Consider the following 21,983-nt stretch of genomic DNA (forward strand, 5'->3'; position numbering starts at 1 on the left):
TAGTAGTAGCAGTAGCAGTAGCAGTAGTAGTCGTAGCAGTACTAGTAGTAACAATAGTAGTAGCAGTAGTAGTATTAGCAGTAGTACTAGTAATAACAGTTGTAGTAGCAGTAGTAGTCGTAGCAGTACTAGTAGTAACAGTAGTATTAGCAGTAGCAGTAGCTGTAGCAGTAACAGTAGTAATAGCATTAGCAGTAGTAGTCATAGCAGTAGCAGTAGCAGTGGTAGTAGCAGTAGCAGCAGTAGTAGCAGTAACAGTAGTAATAGCATTAGCAGTAGTAGTCGTAGCAGTAGCAGTAGTAGTAGCAGTAGCAGTGGTAGTAGCAGTAGCAGCAGTAGTAGCGGTAGTAGTAGAGGTAGCAGTAGTAGCAGTAGTAGTAGCAGTAGCAGCAGTCGTAGCAGTAGTAGCAGTAACAGTAGTAGTAGCAGTAACAGTAGAAGTAGCAGTAGTAGCAGTAACAGTAGTAGTAGCAGTAGCAGTAGTAGTCGTAGCAGTAGTAGTAGTAGCAGTAGGAGTAGCAGTAGTCGTAGCAGTAGTAGTAGCAGTAGTAGAAGTAGCAGCAGTAACAGTAGTAGTAGCAGTAACAGTAGCAGTAGTAGTAGAAGTAGCAATAGTAGCAGTAACAGTAGTAGTAGGATTAACAGTAGCAGTAGTAGTCGTAGCAGTAGTAGTAGAAGTAGCAGTAGTAGAAGTAACAGTAGTAGTAGCAGTAACAGTAGCAGTAGTCGTAGTAGTAGCAGTAGTAGTCGTAGCAGTAGTAGTAGCAGTAACAGTAGTAGTAGAAGTAGCAGTAGTAGCAGTAGTAGAAGTAGCAGTAGTAGTAGTAGTAGTAGTATCAGCAGCAGCAGTAGTAGTCGTAGCAGTAGTAGTAGAAGTAGCAGTAGTATCAGTAACAGTAGTAGTATCAGTAGCAGTAGTAGTTGTAGCAGTACTAGCAGTAACAGTAGTAGTAGCAGTAGTAGTAGTAACCATAGTAGTAGCAGTAGCAGTAACAGTAGTAATAGCAGTAGCAGTAGTCATAGAAGTAGTAGTAGCAATAGTAGAAGTAGCAGTAGTAGCACTAACAGTAGTAGTAGCAGTAACAGTAGCAGTAGTAGTCGTAGCAGTAGTAGCAGTAACAGCAGTAGTAGCAGTAGCAGTAGTAGTTGTAGCAGTAGCAGGAGCAGTAGCAGTTGTAGTAGCAGTAGCAGTAGTAGTCGTAGCAGTAGTAGCAGTAACAGTAGTAGTAGCAGTAGCAGTAGTAGTCGTAGCAGTAGTAGCAGTAACAGTAGTAGTAGCAGTAGCAGTAGTAGTCGTAGCAGTAGCAGGAGCAGTAGCAGTAGTAGTAGCAGTAGCAGTAGTAGTTGTAGCAGGAGCAGTAGCAGTTGTAGTAGCAGTAGCAGTAGTAGTCGTAGCAGTAGTAGCAGTAACAGTAGTAGTAGCAGTAGCAGTAGTAGTCGTAGCAGTAGCAGGAGCAGTAGCAGTAGTAGTAGCAGTAGCAGTAGTAGTAGCAGTAACAGTAGTAATAGCATTAGCAGTAGTAGTCGTAGCAGTAGCAGTAGTAGTAGCAGTAGCACTGGTAGTAGCAGTAGCAGCAGTAGTAGCAGTAGTAGCAGTAGTAGCAGTAGTAGTAGCAGTAGCAGCAGTCGTAGCAGTAGTAGCAGTAAACGTAGTAGCAGTAACAGTAGCAGTAGTAGTAGAAGTAGCAGTAGTAGAAGTAACAGTAGTAGTAGCAGTAGCAGTAGTAGTCGTAGCAGTAGCAGTAGTAGCAGTAGGAGTAGCAGTAGTCGTAGCAGTAGTAGTAGCAGTAGTAGAAGTAGCAGCAGTAACAGTAGTAGTAGCAGTAGCAATAGTAGCAGTAACAGTAGTAGTAGGAGTAACAGTAGCAGTAGTAGTCGTAGCAGTAGTAGTAGAAGTAGCAGTAGTAGAAGTAACAGTAGTAGTAGCAGTAACAGTAGCAGTAGTCGTAGTAGTAGCAGTAGTAGTCGTAGCAGTAGTAGTAGCAGTAACAGTAGTAGTAGAAGTAGCAGTAGTAGCAGTAGTAGAAGTAGCTGTAGTAGTAGTAGTAGTAGTAGTAGTAGTATCAGCAGCAGCAGTAGTAGTCGTAGCAGTAGTAGTAGAAGTAGCAGTAGTATCAGTAACAGTAGTAGTAGCAGTAGCAGTAGTAGTTGTAGCAGTACTAGCAGTAACAGTAGTAGTAGCAGTAGTAGTAGTAACCATAGTAGTAGCAGTAGCAGTAACAGTAGTAATAGCAGTAGCAGTAGTCATAGCAGTAGTAGTAGCAATAGTAGAAGTAGCAGTAGTAGCACTAACAGTAGTAGTAGCAGTAACAGTAGCAGTAGTAGTCGTAGCAGTAGTAGCAGTAACAGCAGTAGTAGCAGTAGCAGTAGTAGTCGTAGCAGTAGCAGGAGCAGTAGCAGTTGTAGTAGCAGTAGCAGTAGTAGTAGCAGTAGTAGAAGTAGCAGTAGTAGCAGTAACAGTAGTAGTAGTCGTAGCAGTACTAGAAGTAACAGTAGTAGTAGCAGTAGCAGTAGTAGCAGTAGCAGTAGCAGTAGTAGTAGAAGTAGCAGTACTTGTTGTAACAGTAGTAGTAGCAGTAGTAGTCATAGCAGTACTAGTAGTAACAGTAGTAGTAGCAGTAGCAGTAGTAGTCGTAGCAGTACTAGTAGTAACAGTAGTAGTAGTAGTAGCAGTAGTACTAGTAGTAACAGTTGTAGTAGCAGTCGTAGTCGTAGCAGTACTAGTAGTAACAGTAGTATTAGCAGTAGCCGTAGCCGTAGCAGTAACAGCAGTAGTAGTAGTAGTTGTAGCAGTAGCAGTAGTAGTAGCAGTAGCAGTAACAGTGGTAATAGCAGTAGCAGTAGTAGTCGTAGCAGTAGTAGTTGCAGTAGCAGTGGTAGTAGCAGTAGCAGCAGTAGTAGCAGTAGTAGTAGAAGTAGTAGTAGCAGTAACAGTAGTAGTAGCAGTAACAGTAGTAGTAGCAGTAACAGTAGTAGTCGTAGCAGTAGTAGCAGTAACAGCAGTAGTAGCAGTAGCAGTAGTAGTCGTAGCAGTAGCAGGAGCAGTAGCAGTAGTAGCAGTAGTAGTAGTAGTAGCAGTAGTAGAAGTAGCAGTAGTAGCAGTAACAGTAGTACTAGTCGTAGCAGTACTAGTAGTAACAGTAGTAGTAGCAGTAGTAGTAGCAGTACCAGTAGCAGTAGTAGTCGTAGCAGTAGTAGTAGAAGTAGCAGTACTAGTAGTAACAGTAGTAGTAGCAGTAGTAGTCATAGCAGTACTAGTAGTAACAGTAGTAGTAGCAGTAGTAGTCGTAGCAGTACTAGTAGTAACAGTAGTAGTAGCAGTAGTAGTAGTAGCAGTAGTACTAGTAGTAACAGTTGTAGTAGCAGTAGTAGTCGTAGCAGTACTAGTAGTAACAGTAGTATTAGCAGTAGCAGTAGCCGTAGCAGTAACAGCAGTAGTAGTAGTAGTCGTAGCAGTAGCAGTAGCAGTAGCAGTAACAGTGGTAATAGCAGTAGCAGTATTAGTCGTAGCATTAGTAACAGGGCTCCGGGCAGCCGAGCGGAAATGGAGGAAAACTCGCCTCCCTGCGGACCTGGCATCCTTTCACTCCCTCCTCTCTACATTCTCCTCTTCTGTCTCTGCTGCTAAAGCCAATTTCTACCACTCTAAATTCCAAGCATCTGCCTCTAACCCTAGGAAGCTCTTTGCCACCTTCTCCTCCCTCCTGAATCCTCCTCCCCCTCCTCCCCCCTCCTCCCTCTCTGCTGATGACTTCGTCAACCATTTTGAAAAGAAGGTCGACGACATCCGATCCTCGTTTGCTAAGTCAAACGACACCGCTGGTTCTGCTCACACTGCCCTACCCTGTGCTTTGACCTCTTTCTCCCCTCTCTCTCCAGATGAAATCTCGCGTCTTGTGACGGCCGGCCGCCCAACAACCTGCCCGCTTGACCCTATCCCCTCCTCTCTTCTCCAGACCATTTCCGGAGACCTTCTCCCTTACCTCACCTCGCTCATCAACTCATCCTTGACCGCTGGCTACGTCCCTTCCGTCTTCAAGAGAGCGAGAGTTGCACCCCTTCTGAAAAAACCTACACTCGATCCCTCCGATGTCAACAACTACAGACCAGTATCCCTTCTTTCTTTTCTCTCCAAAACTCTTGAACGTGCCGTCCTTGGCCAGCTCTCCTGCTATCTCTCTCAGAATGACCTTCTTGATCCAAATCAGTCAGGTTTCAAGACTAGTCATTCAACTGAGACTGCTCTTCTCTGTGTCACGGAGGCGCTCCGCACTGCTAAAGCTAACTCTCTCTCCTCTGCTCTCATCCTTCTAGACCTATCGGCTGCCTTTGATACTGTGAACCATCAGATCCTCCTCTCCACCCTCTCCGAGCTGGGCATCTCCGGCGCGGCCCACGCTTGGATTGCGTCCTACCTGACAGGTCGCTCCTACCAGGTGGCGTGGCGAGAATCTGTCTCCGCACCACGTGCTCTCACCACTGGTGTCCCCCAGGGCTCTGTTCTAGGCCCTCTCCTATTCTCGCTATACACCAAGTCACTTGGCTCTGTCATATCCTCACATGGTCTCTCCTATCATTGCTATGCAGACGACACACAATTAATCTTCTCCTTTCCCCCCTCTGATAACCAGGTGGTGAATCGCATCTCTGCATGTCTGGCAGACATATCAGTGTGGATGACGGATCACCACCTCAAGCTGAACCTCGGCAAGACGGAGCTGCTCTTCCTCCCGGGGAAGGACTGCCCGTTCCATGATCTCGCCATCACGGTTGACAACTCCATTGTGTCCTCCTCCCAGAGTGCTAAGAACCTTGGCGTGATCCTGGACAACACCCTGTCGTTCTCAACTAACATCAAGGCGGTGACCCGTTCCTGTAGGTTCATGCTCTACAACATTCGCAGAGTACGACCCTGCCTCACGCAGGAAGCGGCGCAGGTCCTAATCCAGGCACTTGTCATCTCCCGTCTGGATTACTGCAACTCGCTGTTGGCTGGGCTCCCTGCCTGTGCCATTAAACCCCTACAACTCATCCAGAACGCCGCAGCCCGTCTGGTGTTCAACTTTCCCAAGTTCTCTCACGTCACCCCGCTCCTCCGCTCTCTCCACTGGCTTCCAGTTGAAGCTCGCATCCGCTACAAGACCATGGTGCTTGCCTACGGAGCTGTGAGGGGAACGGCACCTCCGTACCTTCAGGCTCTGATCAGGCCCTACACCCAAACAAGGGCACTGCGTTCATCCACCTCTGGCCTGCTCGCCTCCCTACCTCTGAGGAAGTACAGTTCCCGCTCAGCCCAGTCAAAACTGTTCGCTGCTCTGGCACCCCAATGGTGGAACAAACTCCCTCACGACGCCAGGACAGCGGAGTCAATCACCACCTTCCGGAGACACCTGAAACCCCACCTCTTTAAGGAATACCTAGGATAGGATAAAGTAATCCTTCTAACCCCCCCCCCCCTTAAAAGAGTTAGATGCACTATTGTAAAGTGGTTGTTCCACTGGATATCATAAGGTGAATGCACCAATTTGTAAGTCGCTCTGGATAAGAGCGTCTGCTAAATGACTTAAATGTAAAATGTAAATTAGTAGTAGCAGTAGCAGTGGTAGTAGCAGTAGCAGCAGTAGTAGCAGTAGTAGTAGAAGTAGAAGTAGCAGTAACAGTAGTAGTGGCAGTAGCAGTAGTAGCAGTAGCAGTAGCAGTAGTAGTCATAGCAGTAGTCGTAGCAGTAGTAGTAGCAGTAGTAGAAGTAACAGCAGTAGTAGCAGTCATACTCGTAGCAGTTCTAGTAGTAGCAGTAGCAGTAAGAGTAGTAGTAGCAGTAGTCGTAGTCGTAGCAGTAGTAGTAACAGTAGTAGTAATAGCAGCAGTAACAGTAGTAGATGAAGCACTATTTAGTTTAACAGTACTAGTACTAGTAGTACTAGTACTGTACTATTACATTGTAGTAACCGTAGTTACCCACAGACACAGTGTCTTGTAAATATTAACATGTATACATGCAGTATGTTCTTTCTATATAACATTAGCACATTGTTACATTGTAGTGCATGGTATGTGTAGCTTTCTATTGTCAATAATGCAGGGGTTGCCTCTGTTTGGGCACGACGCTGACTCTGCTACTGGGTGCAAATGCTTCAAGCAGCCTCTGAAATAGCATAGTGAAGAGCTGGCATGGGCCATGTAAAATGGCTTGTGCAGAGGCAGCAGTGGATGCAATGGTGGTGATTCCTCACAACTTTTCCTCCCACCCTTATGGGCATGTGTGTACATACGGGTATCAGTAGGCTACATTCATCTTAAATGATGTTAGGGCATACAGAGTATGGGGTAGTTCAAATAGAGAGATCAGAGTTATAGATTAGTTTAGATTAGTGCAATGTGTCCCCCTTTCACCCTTAAAAATGTATAGGAATATTACTACTAAAAACTCATACAAGCACTTATGAGTTGTAAATGCCCAGGCAAATACACAGGTCACAGAAGGTTTTTCTAGATCATGCCAGTATGCGAGTTGGATGGTTTGTTTTTTTGCTGCTGTCTGGCATGTACTCCTCTGCCTTCTCAGATCCTAATTAACAGTGTTAGAGCTCTCCACAGTTTTCCTCTGTCTGTCCTGTTGGCCTATCATCAGCGGCTTTTTGTCCCAAATGGAACCCTATTCAAAACATAGTGTACTACTTTTGATCAGAGCCTTATCAAAATAAGGGCACTGTATAGGGAATAGGGTGCCATTTGGCCCGCCATCACTGTCTCACATTGGGGTTTTTCCTGAACAGCGGGTGAACCCCACTCTCCACTGCCGAGTGTCTAATAACTGATCTGATTACACAATTAGTGGAGTTGACTTGGTATCTTCAGCTCTGTACATTTATGTAACTCAATGGCTTTATCCCAAATGGCACCCTATCCCCTACATGGAGATATCAAGTCAAGTCTGGGCCCTGGTCAAAAGTAGTGCACTATAATATAGGGAATAGTGTGCCATTTGGGATGCGCCCTTGGTATCCCCACATGATCTGTAAATGAATGTACCTCAGTGACAGATAAGTAACACGATAGCTCCTCCATACTGCTTAAACGTTCACACCTGTTGTTATTGCATAGTAAAATAGTAATATACGTGTTATTATAGAAGTATCAGAGTTTAATCTAATGGCCAGGCTACATGCACGCACAAGCATGATTCTCCCTGTAACAGCATACCTCTATGTCGTTGCCTGCATGCCACTTAGATTACCTTAAGTGCCATTTCAGACCTCATAAAGAATGTCAGCGCAGCAGCGTTCAGATGTCCTGACTCAACTCCCCTTTGTCACCAGTGAGTCGGTTGTAGTGAGTGGGGTCGCCACCGCCACTAGTGAGTAAGGTCTACGCGTCATTACTGTATGTTTGTCTCTTTCTCCAGTCATGGGGATGCCACCCATGTCACATACTCTATCACATTATGACTTACATAGTGCACGTGGGCTTGAAGCCCCCAATCTTCTATGACTATTTACTACTCCCGTATGAGCTTTCAGCCATGTGTCTGTCCTTTTATGGACCTCATGATGTTGTCATTAGGAAACGGGGATGGTCAGTTAGGAGCTTCAACTCGTGTTGCTTGTTGTTTATATAATGTTGAGTCATGTTGTCCGAGTTTTTGATCCAAATCATGCACAGCCGCCCCCTTAAACAGTTGTAGATAGGCCTGCCTATAGCGCAGTTAGAGCCAAGAAATCCACGAACTTGACGCCCCTATCGGTGCTCTCCCTCCCTGCAGCACTGGGAGGAACACGGGCGTTCCGAAAGCCCATACAGGCGGGGGAGTGTGTTGGCTGCTGCAGCAGCATGTTTTCATTCCTTCCCGAAATTGCTTCAGTCTAGCCCCTACAACAACTTTTGATTGACGTGTCACGTGTTTCAGATTTTGCTGCGTCAATTCAGAATCGTTGGAAAGTCATGCACTTACTATTTGACTACACATAATGTTGAACTGGGGTTGGGCAAGCCAAGGGTCATGCGTGCAAAGGTTTTATTTTCACTGCCGCCGTTATCCCCTAACTAAAGCTTTTATTCAACTCAGCCCACTAGACATCAATTGCCAAACACCTAGCAGCTGCTCTGTCAATATAAGCTTTATTTGCTTGCACCTGTAGCCCATAACCATATAATTTACCCAAAATGATAATGATTTTTTAATCATCAAGGTAATGATTTTAGTTATCCCATCTTGTGCCCTATAGGCTACTTCATAATTTTGCAGATCTGGCGCGCGACATAATATTATGTTCACTTGAGGCGCTTATAGCACTATATCCCACGATAGTCTATATATCTACTGTAAACTATGTAGACAACAGCTCCCTCTTCGGTGTCCATGCTCATGCGTCCATCTCTGCCTAGTTTACTGCTCACATCTTCTTTCTCTCTCCCTCCACTTCTCGATCTCCCTCCCTTTCCTGTCCCTTCCGCCCTCCCTCTACACACTCATACGCACACATGCATACTTATCCCCCGCGCTCCCTCCTCCCCCCCCCCACCTTCAGGCTGGCTCATTCACTTCCATGTGTTATCCACGCAGAGATTCCGACTCAGAGCAGGGGGGGCGGGGTAGGATAAATACTATTGAGAAGAGGACACAAGGCACACGGAGACTGAAACCCACTTTGCAGTGCAAGACCCACAAGCAGGACTCCGAAGCCGGGAGTAAAAGTACCAACAATATATTGGAGCTCGTAAAGGAAAGACAAGAACCCATATTCTGCTTTCAGTACTTTTTGGAGCTCCAATATACAATCAATTCGATATTTGGCTATAGTCAGTTTATCTGGATATAGCAACCAAGAAAAGTTGGTAGTACACTCTTTGGAGTTTGGTCAGAGTCGTTTTATTTGACATTTGCTTGTGGAAGTGGACACTGCTCTAGAACTTGGGATCGATTTCCGACACAGTCGGGTCTGGACTTGCCATTTACAGTTTCTGCCGTCGCCCCTTGCTGAACGTTTTGGCCCGAACATTCTTCGATGACAACATGAAGACTTCGAAAGTTGCCTCCTGAATCCAGCTCGAGGAATTGTGGACCTTTGGATGGAGAGTGTGCACTACTAGAACGTTCTTGAGGTACGGTAGTAGCCTATTCTATTGGTTGATTCCTTTTCTATTGGTTGATTCCTTTTACGTGTTTTGTTGCTTTGACAGTTGTTCAACATTGTGCTTGGTCAATAGTGCTTGGTGAAATAGTTGGTATTCCAAGTACATATTTATTTTTGTCTTGATGTGTTTACATGGAAGCTTATGTGAGGAAACCTGCTAGACTTTGGGAGAGTTGAGGTACTGGAATGTTAGCATCAGTTTAGTCAGTGCAGCGCCGGGCGTATTGAGACTCAGTCGCTGTACATGGTGCTGAACAATAACCGTCTGACTCGGTCGCTGTCCATGGTGCTGAACAAGGAAAGTCGGGTTCAGTCTAAAGCTCTGTCAAAGTCTTTCCGTTTGTCTGCCGTCGTCTTATTGGTGCATTATTGTGACTTCAGAACACATTATTGCAGCAACCTGCACATTGGATTCATGATTAGCCTACGACAACACGACACAACATGAGGAGCTTTATGCATGTGAAACAAGCATGCAAATGCAAATTATTTCAACAGGTCTTACACGTATTGCTCCATGTCCATTAGGGTATTTTGTAGGAGCCAAGGAACTATCATTCCACCTTGTGAATAGCCGTCCAGATCCATTTGGGCAGCACGGATCCGAACGGTATATGTTGCATTATGTGATCCCAAAATATCTTCCACATATCAATGATATCATGCAATTACTTTACCCTTGGAGATACTGTATCAACTTGATGACTCCACTGTAAGTTTTCACTCAGCCGGGCAATATTTCGAAATGTCCCTGCGCACTACATTTCATTTCATATAGTGTTACTTTACAGACACGGACACAGACAGACATCATAAGAAACCGTGTGCAATGAGCTTGTCGATTGGAAGTGATTTTGATGACAGCATGAAGTTGTATCATGTTTATCATGAATGTCAGACATAAACATTTCTGCCGTGGGAGTGGTGATCTATTGTCACATGGAAAAGCAGCAGAAGGGTACATGCATTGCATTCATCAACAGGTTGCTCTACCAAAGTTTCTCAGTCTTCAGTGGTGGTTCCTTTTAACGGTTCAATATTTCCAACTGTCATGGTCGTACCCTGCTGAACTCTGATGAATCTCTGAATTTGATTTGAGTTAATAATGTCTGATGAGAGCCTATCATTTGATAATGCAGCATTTGCTATTGCTTGAATAAAGAATAGCACATACTGTATAGCAATGATTTCATGATTACCATTTCAGTTTCTGTTTATTCAATGACTCTGAAACTAGAAAAACACTTCATAATCATCAAACGGTGTCTACTGGCTTTATTGACCTTCCTAATGCATGATGTCAGTGCATGTTGTTTTGGCATGACTCAGCGTTCATGTCAGTGCATGTTGTTTTGGCATGACTCAGCGTTCATGTCAGTGCATGTTGTTTTGGCATGACTCAGCGTTCATGTCAGTGCATGTTGTTTTGGCATGACTCAGCGTTCATGTAATGCTTTGGAACTTAAGACACATGGGATGACTTGTTTTCAAATCAAGATGTTCATTTGCTAACTGGCTGCCTGCTGGCATTGTACAGCATTCACCTCCAAAAGTGCATTTGGAAAACACACACACACGTTTGCCACAGAAACTGAACAGACTCTCACCATAAGTCTCCAAAACAAAGGGGGACTTTTAGAGGCAGTAATGCTTTATAATGTGAATAATTAGGATACATGTGTTAAAGTGCTAACAAACAAGTCAGCTCTCATAGAAAGACACAGAGGCGGTACACTTGGATGGAAACAGGCATATTTAAAGGTTGCCAAAAACTGAGTGACATCCAGTGTGGGAGAGAGCCTTTCTCTCACACCCATCACAAGTGGGTCTAAGAGCTCATGTAGTCTTGGGCTGTGTTGATTTTCCTCATCAGCGCCCTTTTTCTTGTGGTCTCACATGAATTTGTAAAACGAGAGTCAAACGGCAACAGAGTCGAAGGGTGGTGCCCTGCATGTGCCTGCCTTGGCTTGCACATGGCACGCAATTGAAAAGATACAGCGTGAGCCATTTCATGAACTTGATGGCACCGAGCGCAAAGGGTCTTTGCTTCCTTCAAGTTTTTTACTTTTGTCATGAAAGTCAGCAGAAAGAGAGCAATCTTACAGAGAAAGGACAAAATGGGGACAGGAAGTAAAAATGACCTTGCAGCTTGCTTTTTCTCATCTTTCCCTTCTCCAACCTCTGCACAAAAAGATACAAAGTGATAGAAGATTTGGGGATTTGCTGGCCACCTGCGGCAGCTGTGTCCTTCATCTGCTGCATGTTACCTTTTCAGAAGAACCAAGGAGATGTCCCTGTGTTAAAACAGTTAATATACAGATTACATGCAGTGCAGAGTAGAGCAAATAACAATGTATTGTCTGTGTGGCAATATACTATGACTAGAACTTGTTTAGAGCTTGACAGCCATAGGTAAATACACTGTCAACTGATCTATGATTGCCTTCAAAACAACAACATACAAAGGGTAATGGTTTCTATGGCAGCAATAGAACTCCTAACACCCCCCCCCCCCCACACACACACACACACACACACACACACACACACACACACACTTACTTTCTCACAGCGCTCCATTTTCATTCGTCATGCAAACAAATGGCCCTTCTGCCTTAAAGCACTTCTTCCATCTCTGCAGATCCCCTGTGAAGTCTTGAATCATTGTACACCTTCAACACGTTGTACACAGTCCTAAGTGCACATTCACAGAGAGAAACAGGAGTGTTTTTCACTGGGCTGTTAGTGCTGTTGGATACATGGTGTTATGCAAAGCACATCATCGTCTCTTTGATGAAAAGTGGCACTTGATAACTGTGCATCGCAGCACAAACAGAGAGCACCTGATGGTAATGTAGCCTTTTCCCCTCTTCTCAATTTTACAACAATATGCACCAAAAATGTATAACAGCTGTTGCCATAACTACCAACTGCTGACGCCTAGGCTGCCTGCTTTTGCAGCAATGTTGTTGTCAACAGCAAGATAGAGCGAGAGAAGGGGAGTAGAGAGGAACTATAAAGAGAGAGAGAGGCTGTAAATGTGACAGCCGGGCATTTTTCCTTTCTCTCCTCAGTTTTCGCCTCACCAGAAGCCCGTTCATGGAGCTTCCGGCTGGTATCTGGGAGGCAGAGGGAGTGAGAGACATGCTCCCACACAAAGCATAGGTCTACCTCAGAGGGATTGTATAGGAAGGAGGCTTTTGCAGAGCGAGATGGACGGGGAAAGGAGTGATAGGGTCTAGCTTTACAGGATGCAGGTGCACCGCCACTGAGAAAAGGGAAGGAGGAGCCCTTGCTGAAGTTTTTGCAAGCATTTCATGTTTTTTGGTATATCACTCTGCACCTGGTTATACCTCTTGTTCCTCAACACACCCCAATAACGTAGCCAAGACTTAGAGACTTACTTGTAATATTTGAATATTCATGAACTACTCAGCATCATTTGGTGGATTAATCCTGTTTCAGGGCTTCTTTGGACGTTAATCAGTAGCACAAGAAGACTGGGCTGCCACAGTGACACATGGCAGGAAGAATAGCCTTGCCCTGCATGCATGAGAAAGTTGTTGCTGAGCAACAGTCTTCTTCTCTCCTTATTCCCTCCTTAGCCCCCAAAACGACCCAAACCCAAGTAGCCATAACACCTAGACATTGTGCAAACTCATCAAGTATAAGGTGCCACATGAAGAGTCCAGCACAGGGACATTGATCTTGTGTGCTCTTTGCTGCAAGGCCAGATAGGGGTATTCATATACGTGACTTGACAGATACAGATGTAGGATCTTAATTGGAGCCAGTTTGTTACAGAAGGAAAATAACATTGGAGCAACAGGAAATGTGAATAACTATGTGGAGAGTATAAGTGACTCTAAGCGTTGTCTGCGGTTCCCAATGGCAACGCGCTGGCACAGACGTCAGCCTGACGCACACTGGTTAGCGTTTAGTGGCACATTCCCGTGTGTGGGAGGAAACAGTGAGAGAGAGAGATTGAGAGAGAGAGAGAGCAGAGGCTAGCCCGCTGCGAAGGACTGTAATTGCAGGTCCACACACTGTTATTATACTCTGGGCCCTCATTCATTTGTTCACTGGAGAGATCTGATGCTGCACAGAAATGCACAGTAATGCTAATCACAGGCTCAACACTCAAGTGGGGATAAATGTAATCAGTGGGGATAAATGATTTTTTTTATTTCACCTTTATTTATACAGGTATGTCAATTAAGTAAATGAAGACCAAATATGTATTAACAATGACAACATGTGCAGGTTGCAATGAGTATAATCCTCATATGAAAATCAAATATTAGTTAGTTCTGAAAAATTCCTGAATTCACCATTGGCACGAGGTTCATATTGGTAGGTGCTGATCAGAGAATTGTTACACTTAGTGACCTGTCATGTTTCGTTTTTTTGTCTCCCCTTTATCCAACAGACACATCTTTGACACATGACTGTCTGTCTGTCCCACTGAAGCCTTTGAGCCCCATCCAATTTCTCAGAGACTAAACCAACAAGGTCCAAGCAACCGAAGTCACATCGCAACAAATTGCATAAATAGAGGAGAGAGAAAAGAGTGAAATCGATTTGTGTCCCCTCGAAACGTCCTCTCAAAGCGACCACACAATGACGTGGTCACCTCCCCAGTCCGGGCCCTTAGTGGCCCTTTTGGCCCTCCTTTTCCTCGGTTTGACTTCCAGCGTCCCTTCCGGCCCGGCCTCTGATACCTGCGCCACCCTGGAGCAGAGCCGCTTCTTCGGGCTGTTCTCTTCGACCGCCAACCTGCCCTCCACGCCGTGCTCCTGGACCCTGCAGAACCCAGACCCTCGCCGCTACACCGTCTACATGAAGATCACCAAGCCCACCGACTCCTGCCTGCCCCGCCAGGTCAAGACCTTCCAGTTCGACTCCTTCATCGAGACCTCTCGCACCTACCTGGGTATGGAGAGCTTTGATGAAGTCGTCAGATTGTGCGACGCTTCAACGTCTGTAACCTATCTGGAGTCCAGCAAGCAGTTCCTGCAGCTCCGCAAGGTGGCACCAAGACACGGCCTGGAGATTGTGGAGGGAGAGAGCAGCGGTGAGTTCAAGGCCGAGTTCCTGGTGGTGGGCAAGAGGAACCCCAGTATGCCAGCCTGTCAGAAGCTGTGCCAGTGGCTGGAGAATTGTTTGTCCACCAGCACCCATCTCAACCCCTGCGGCATCATGAACACCCCCTGCCAGTGCTGGGAGACCCCCGTCAGGAAGCCCGGCGGCTGCTACCGTGGAGGCATCTACCTGGAGAAGTGCACCCCAACCCCCCGAGACACTGGACGTGACATTGTCCGCGACGTCGAGATCATAAGTGAGTAGAGTTACCACCATTTCATCTGCTCATTGTGTTATGCTCAATGTTCATGACTCCACGTGTTTGTTTTTGTTAAGAGTGCAGAGTCTAGACTAGATCTCCGTCTGGCTGATTGGAGACATGTTCCCTTGGAAGCACAATATCCTCAAGTTGATTCCAACTCATCAACCCTACCTCACTCTACATGTGGTTGAGATGCCGCCCCCCCCCCCCCCCCCCCCCCCCCCCCCCCCCACTCCCCTTTGCTGATATAGAGAATGTGGGGTTCTGCTGAAGATGTGCTTTTTGCTGCCCCAGTATCATAAGGCGTAAACGAAGGGTGTTTATTAAGAGACTGTGGGGCTCCTTAAGAGCTAAATGGTCAGATAGCTCCCACTGCACATGTGTTAGCTCGCCTTTTTGTTTTCTTGGATGGCGGACATGTTTACTGGCTCTTTGCTGAGGGATTGTGGGATGCGAGAGATACACACACAGCGTACACAAAGCCCTCACAGTTAGCTTGCACAGGAAATCGAAGTCAAGCACTTGCAGTAACCGTAGCAACACACAAGCCTTGCACACCATGCTTTCCAGGGTGCTGGAAAGCAAACGATCATTTCTAATTATTTTTTTTTATCTGGTATGGCTTCTCACAAAGAGCTGTCCTTGTGCATTTCTCAGCTCCCTGACATGCACACTAATTACCCGTTTCCGTTTTTTACATCGAAATCCTTAAGAAAACTTTACCTGAATAATCTATTTACATTCTTACTGAACTGTAGCAATTTCGATATGTCAGTTTCTGCGCAGTAGAATGAGTTCAGGTCCTTCAGACTATTGACTCCACATCTACGTACCAGTGTCATCCTCAGTAATTATGTCTCTGGACTTGTGTGTCATGTATCATGTATGCAATGTGCCTCTTCTCTCCCGCAGAGGGCTGGAGTGGGTGGGGCCGCTGGTCTGAGTGCAGTATGGAGTGCGGGGGTGGAGTCCAGGTGCGCAGCCGAGCCTGTCAGCCAGAGGATAGTGTGTGTGAAGGCGTGGTCGAAGAGGGGCGTGCCTGCAACCCTCAGCCCTGCATTGGTGAGTCTACCTGTCAATCTAGCTGTCCGTCTGTTTTCTTGTCAGCCTGTAACGCCCAACCTACTGTCTGCCTTTGTGTTGATCTGTTTGGAAGCAGTTTGAGTTTCAGCTCACTAATCATCGTTTACCTCCACAGGTCAAGTGCGCAGCCGTAGCCAAGCCCTAGCTTCCATCGTCGGCCTGAAAAGAGACGACGCTGATGTTCCTATCACTGGAGTTGTGGCCCCTCAAACAGGTGAGACATAAATTCTAGGGGGAAAAATCCAGTTTTAGGAATAGTTGGAGAGGTGTTTACAATAGCATAATAACCAGTATAATATTGTCAAATTTAAGATACCGGTAGACCATTTGCAGTGTTCGATGTATACCTTAGATCTACCATATAACAAGTGTTACGGCCGCCGGACCTTCAGCGCTGACTCTTTGACTCTTTGACCCCTGACCTTTGTAGTGGACGCTGCTGCGGTTGCAGATGAGTGGTCCCCCTGGAGTGTGTGTTCAGTGAGCTGTGGAGAGGGCTGGCAGGCCCGCTCCCGTTTCTGTGTTACCTCCTCCTACAGCACCCAATGCACCGGCCCCCTCCGCGAGAACCGGCCCTGCAACAACACCATGGTCTGCCCCGGTAAGTGGTGGCTCATTTACCGGGGGCCGTGTTTAGGGTGGTGTTTAGGGTGGTGTTTATTGTGTGCATGTGTGTGTGTTCCTCTAGACAGGTTGGCAACTATGGTTAAGATCACAACTCCACCTAGTGGATAGTTCATGAAATTGTCCCCTCCCTGAACAGTCAACACCCAAGACAATACAACTCAGTTACTTACAATGAATTCATATTTATTTTGCGGGCAAATGAACCAAAACTGTAAAAATGTATGTTTGGTGACATGGGCCGAATTTTTCCTCTTGTTTTCAGTTGATGGAGCTTGGGACGAGTGGTCCCCATGGAGCCTGTGCTCGTCCACCTGCGGCCGTGGTTACCGTGACCGCACCCGCACCTGCAAGCAGCCCCAGAACGGAGGAGAACCCTGCAAGGGACCCATCAAACAGACCAAGTTCTGCAACATCGCAGTCTGCCCAGGTTAGCCTTATTGCTTACTTAATTAGGATGTGTGCCATTTAGCAGACTCTTTTATCCAAAGCAACTTACAACAGTGAGTGCATACATTTAAGTATACGTGACCCTAGCGGGAATTGATCTCACAACCCTAGCGCCATGCTCTTACCAACTCAGCCACACAGGACCACTTACTCACTCATCTTAATGAGTATATCTTTGTCAATGGGTTAGCCTTAAACACCCTCACTGACCCATGTGGGAAGAACTGTGACCGGCTAAGATACTTCCACATTCAAGGCTTCTCTCTTCCCTCCTTCCTTTCTACCCATCCTACCCATTCTGACTATTAGTGGTTATCTGGGGAGTCAAATATTAGTTTGGCGTCACAACTGACGTACTGTATCTGCAGAACAAATGCCTGCAGGACTTAGTCATGGGTTGTACAGGCAGTGAGTAATACACTCCTCACTCACACACAAGCATGTCGGAGCTTCAGTTCTCTCTCTGTTGATACATACACACCGCCCACTGACAGTGAGGTGAGTTAGTCCTCTTCTCTCTCTCACCTACGTACATAAATATTTCGTTCGTCTGGTACTTAGATGTTTTTGTAGATATTATAACAATGGCTTTTCATTTGCAATTCCATTATTCCCTTAGCAAATGACTGATTTTCTGCCGCTCCTCAATACTGTTGAGTTGGTTAATTTAATGTGCCTGGCCATGTAGTTTTATACTGTGGACAGCAGATGGCAATATGCTCCACCAAAAGATGGCCGCTGTAAATGACTGCCATAACTTTGGGAAAATTTCTAAAGCGAATATATATTCCACCTGAAATTGAAGGGGTTTGGAGGACAAATCATCTGTAATAGTCTATTCGACCCAATAAGAAAACACTTACTTTGGCTACCAAAATAAATATTTGGGAATAGCCAGGAAATCTAAAATGTCATTAACCTTTTTTCTCTCTTTATCCATTAATAATGATTTATTCGATTTCTGACAAATTGTCTTGCCCTTTGGAAAACTGTTATCTTAGAAATTAAATTCATGAAATTTAAATATTACTTTTCTACATTTTTTCAAATGGTCTGTCATGTATTTTCATCAGGCCAATTTTCCTCCTTGCCTACCCAAGAATAGACAAGGAGGACAGTGCTTAGAGCAGAATTAAAAGTAAAGTGTTGCACTGAATCAAGTGCCCCATCCATTCCCATTAGAACAAAAGAAAAAAAGGTTCCTGCTCACCCGTGTAGGCTGAAGGGCTAACTTAACGAGGTGGAACTCTGTGAGCGATGGAATCAGATGTCCTCCAGAGACTCCTTAGGCCTGCCATCCTGTGTTGGGAAACATTGACTGCGTCCTAAATGGCACCCTGCTCCCTATATAGTGCATTACTTTTGACCAGGGCCCATAGGATAGCTATAGGGCTTTGGTCAAAAGTAGTGCACTATTTAGGGAATAGGGTGCCATTTGGGACGCACCCATTAGAAAAATAGGCCCATCACCTTTCTTCCCATATGATGCATTGTATTAGGCCTATGTTGACCTGCATTGAGCAAGCAGACATTTGTCTCCCTTAAAATACACTACACTTGATCAGGCTCTTATGCGCAAACAACTGGTGGTTTTGTGCGTCGTTTGAGGAAGGCAATTGGCATGGGAGCCTTTTAGAGTCAGAGACATCTGCAGTGGTGCACGAAGGACAAAACAGAACAGAGTTTGGTCCTTCACTGCTACTCAGTCTCAAAGTAGGACATGTTAAAATGTTAATGGCATCTTTGTGCCATGATGATTACTATAATGGCCCGAGGTTTGATGGTGTCCCAATTCTCCACCTCCCTCTCTGGTTCCCTCTAGTGGACGGTGCCTGGAACGAATGGTCTGGTTGGACCACCTGCTCCACCTCTTGCTCCAATGGCACCAAGCAGAGGACACGTGAATGCAACGGACCGTCCTACGGAGGTTCGGAGTGCCGTGGTGACTGGCGTGAGACCAATAACTGCTTCCTGAAAGATTGCCCAGGTAGATAGCTTGCAGCACCGAGTTTGAAACGGAAACCTCTTTTGTCATAGTAACTCTTCAAGTAACCAGTTCAACCAGTTCCAGGGGTAGTCTATGGGTGAAAGGCCACTTGCCTACTGGTCAGTCTGTTCAGGGTCAAGGGGTAACATTGTGTTTTGTCTGTCTCTAGTTGATGGACGCTGGTTATCATGGAGCTCATGGGGAAGCTGCAGTAAGACCTGTGGTGGAGGAAGCCAGCAGAGACAGAGGATGTGCGAAGGACCTTACTTCAGTGGAGAGCCTTGCCCTGGAGAGAGAGGAGAGCTGAGACGCTGCAACGAGAAAAGATGCCCAGGTCAGTGAGTCAAAACAAACATGGCTGACATACAATTCATTGGTTCAACACAAAACAATAGTATTCAAATACAACTTGACCAGAGAAAACCAATAAATACTTTGATTCAATGCACCAAAATATGGAACCAAGTCTCCCTCTCTTCTTTTCAGAACCCCATGAGATCTGTCAGGAGGAGACCGACGGTGATGTTGTGTGGAAGAGAACCCCAGCAGGAGATATGGCTGCAGTGACCTGCCCTATAGACTCCACCGGTACAGAACATTAACACATGGAGCACATTATCTTTTATAATACACACGTTTACTTCACTTCCGTATACATGTACTTCACATGTTTAAGAAGTGTAATCCTCCCTGTGTAAGATCATGCTCACCTCCAGTACTCCGTTGTATTACACAGGCATGATCTTGCGCCGATGCACCCTTGGCGCCGTAGGCCTTGCTTATTGGGAGAACCCGACCCACATCAAGTGCATCTCCAAGAACTACCAGGACATTTCCTTGTTGGTAAGTTGACCACGCCAGAAAGGAGTTTCTTGAGATGTATCCTCCAACAAGCCTGCTAGTTATGATCATCTGTTGTTGGATCACACAATTAGTAGTCAAACCTCGCAACTCTGAAGACGTTGCCCTTAAAGTCATAAATACAAAACCCTTAGAGATGGGGCTCATTACAATGATGGATACCTAATATGATGATGGTTCAAAACACATCTCCACAGCCTGTGATTTCCCAGCGGTGTACTCAAGCTACAGTGTATCAGTACACCAACTAGAGTATCAATGACCTAGTGTGACCTCTCTACTTACCCTCCCTTCCCATAGGCCCAGCATGGTGTTGATAAGGCTCAGAAGGGCCTGATGGCTGATGGGACTTCGGAGGTGATCTCCCGACTGAGGGCCACCTCTGATGAGGGGACCAAGTACAGCGGAGACCTGTTGTCCATCATGGATGTACTCAGGAACACCACTGAGATCTACAAGGGAGTGGGACACAGCCTGAGCAATGCTGATGTGGAGGTGAGCCAGAAATACTGTGTTGCTTTTGAATTAAGCATTGAAAATAAAATTGTAATGTGTATTGTCACTCACACAGAGTAAGCTATTCATTTTTGCCATGTGTATGCCCTCACACTCCTCCAGCAAAGTATGATTTGGGCTTTATCAAATCTAACACCTATGGCTCATATCTCCTTCTCTACAGAACTATGCCCAGACAATCAGCAACTTACTGAAGGAGGAACATCATGACCAATGGGAGGAGGCACAGCTGGTGAGTGACAAGTTCTGACAGCAGTGGATTTATGCAACGCAACATATGAATAGGTGTGAGTGGATGTTTGTATGACTGTGTAACTGAGAAAAAGAGTGGAGGAGAACGTTTTTCTTCCTTTGTCAGGTTTTTGCAACTGTGTGAGGGATGGCGTGGAGGAGAATGTTTGGTCTGTGTTGTTGTCACTGTTGTAAGTGTGAGAGCGAATGGGGGGGGGGGAGTTTGGTCTGTGTTGTTGTCACTGTTGTTGTAAGTGTGAGAGCGAATGGGGGGAAAGTGGTAGCCGGTGGTACCTCATTATCACCCCCCCAAAAAAAACATTCAGTTCCCAACTAAAGAATAGACACCATAGGAAGAGCAGAACACTCAGAAACATTTTTGAATATTGATTCAAAAGGAAGAGAACATGAGTCATATCAATCCACAACCCCTTGACTCCCCTCACACCATCCTATACTGAAGATCGTGTTGGGAGCACGTTTCCCATAAACAAGGATAGCACACTACCATACTATTTAACTCATGTGTGTCTCACATGAACCATTACCAATAAGGGATAAGTAGAAATCCATGGATCCTTTTTTTTTTAGCATCTTATGCTCTGAATCAGACGTGCCTCTCGTGAGTTTGAATGAATCCTCTTGGCGTTTGTATCTCATGTTTGTCGTAACGTTTTTGCAATATGTTGATTTTGACACTTGAAAGATGAAAACCCTGTTCAAGTAAACTGTGGCCCCCAGCCTCGTGGATAAGATTACGCAGGTTGTTATCTACATGGCTAGAGAAAGGTAATACATACAGTATATTAGTATAGATAACTCAAGTCACTAATCAAAAGGCCCAAATCTCAGGGAACAAAAAAATGTGCGTGTCAAATTGAAGATGAACTGATTATGAACTAGCAGTGTTTCAGTTAGGAGAGAGTTAACGCTCGGGGCAGAGGGAAAGAGCGAGGCAGGCAGGGAGAATCTCAACACCCACTCTCCAATCTGTGCATCGCCATACCAACCCACAGACCCCCGGCCGTTGTCAAGAAGGGACACGTACACAGACACTGTACATTGTGCAATATGCATCACACAGATGTACACACACCTTTCGCCCACATCGCAATTGTTCTGCGTCAGAGAGACGTAAGAGTTCTCTTACACAGCAGCCTGCTGCCTGATGCCCATGTATGGCCCTCCGGAGGTTCGGGGGCTCCACTGTGGATGATAGTTATTTTCACTGCTCAGGGACATTAGTATTGTAAAAGAATGAAACGAAGTATGAAAGGCATTACATATACAGTGCGGTATAAGGCCTATACATGAATTGTTTCTCTATATGCACAGGTTAGATAAGCTATGCTAATACCCTCTATGAAAAACGAATCGTCTCCCAGCCGGCAAAACTGGCATTGTAATATTGATGCAATTTCAACCAGATATCAACCAGTTCTGGTTAGAAATGGGTTGTAATGACGTTAATTCAACCGACTTCAAACCCTCCCTGGATGTTTAGGATTTTTTTTATATTCATTGACGGTCTCCCCCCTCCTCCCTTATTCCTTCTCTCTCTCTCCCTCCCTCCACCGGTCTCTCCTCTAGATGGGCACTAACGTCAAGGAGTTCTTGCAGCTCGTGGAGGACTTTGTGGACATGATCGGTATGCAGATGAAGGACTTCCAAGACATTTATGAAGTCACCGAGAATTTAGGTGAGCTACACATTTTCCCTGCCAGCTGTTCTCTGCTCTTACCCCCTGAGATAA

At 45.7% G+C, this 21,983-nt stretch overlaps 1 protein-coding gene across 1 annotated transcript in view; it reads left to right on the forward strand.

Moving 5' to 3' along the window:
* LOC120022410 (adhesion G protein-coupled receptor B1-like) overlaps positions 1 to 21,983 on the forward strand; it is a 197,207-nt gene that overhangs the window by 162,842 nt on the left and 12,382 nt on the right. Inside the window, exons 6-17 of the mRNA XM_038966296.1 lie at positions 13,829 to 14,459; positions 15,393 to 15,540; positions 15,677 to 15,775; positions 15,992 to 16,162; positions 16,451 to 16,615; positions 18,458 to 18,622; positions 18,792 to 18,956; positions 19,109 to 19,210; positions 19,359 to 19,465; positions 19,784 to 19,978; positions 20,163 to 20,231; positions 21,821 to 21,929. Of these exons, the coding sequence (XP_038822224.1) occupies positions 13,829 to 14,459; positions 15,393 to 15,540; positions 15,677 to 15,775; positions 15,992 to 16,162; positions 16,451 to 16,615; positions 18,458 to 18,622; positions 18,792 to 18,956; positions 19,109 to 19,210; positions 19,359 to 19,465; positions 19,784 to 19,978; positions 20,163 to 20,231; positions 21,821 to 21,929 (2,126 nt within the window). The remainder of the gene's footprint in view (positions 1 to 13,828; positions 14,460 to 15,392; positions 15,541 to 15,676; positions 15,776 to 15,991; positions 16,163 to 16,450; positions 16,616 to 18,457; positions 18,623 to 18,791; positions 18,957 to 19,108; positions 19,211 to 19,358; positions 19,466 to 19,783; positions 19,979 to 20,162; positions 20,232 to 21,820; positions 21,930 to 21,983) is intronic.

The sequence above is a fragment of the Salvelinus namaycush genome, chromosome 27, assembly GCF_016432855.1.
Source record: "Salvelinus namaycush isolate Seneca chromosome 27, SaNama_1.0, whole genome shotgun sequence".
NCBI classification, from domain to species: Eukaryota; Metazoa; Chordata; class Actinopteri; order Salmoniformes; family Salmonidae; genus Salvelinus; species Salvelinus namaycush.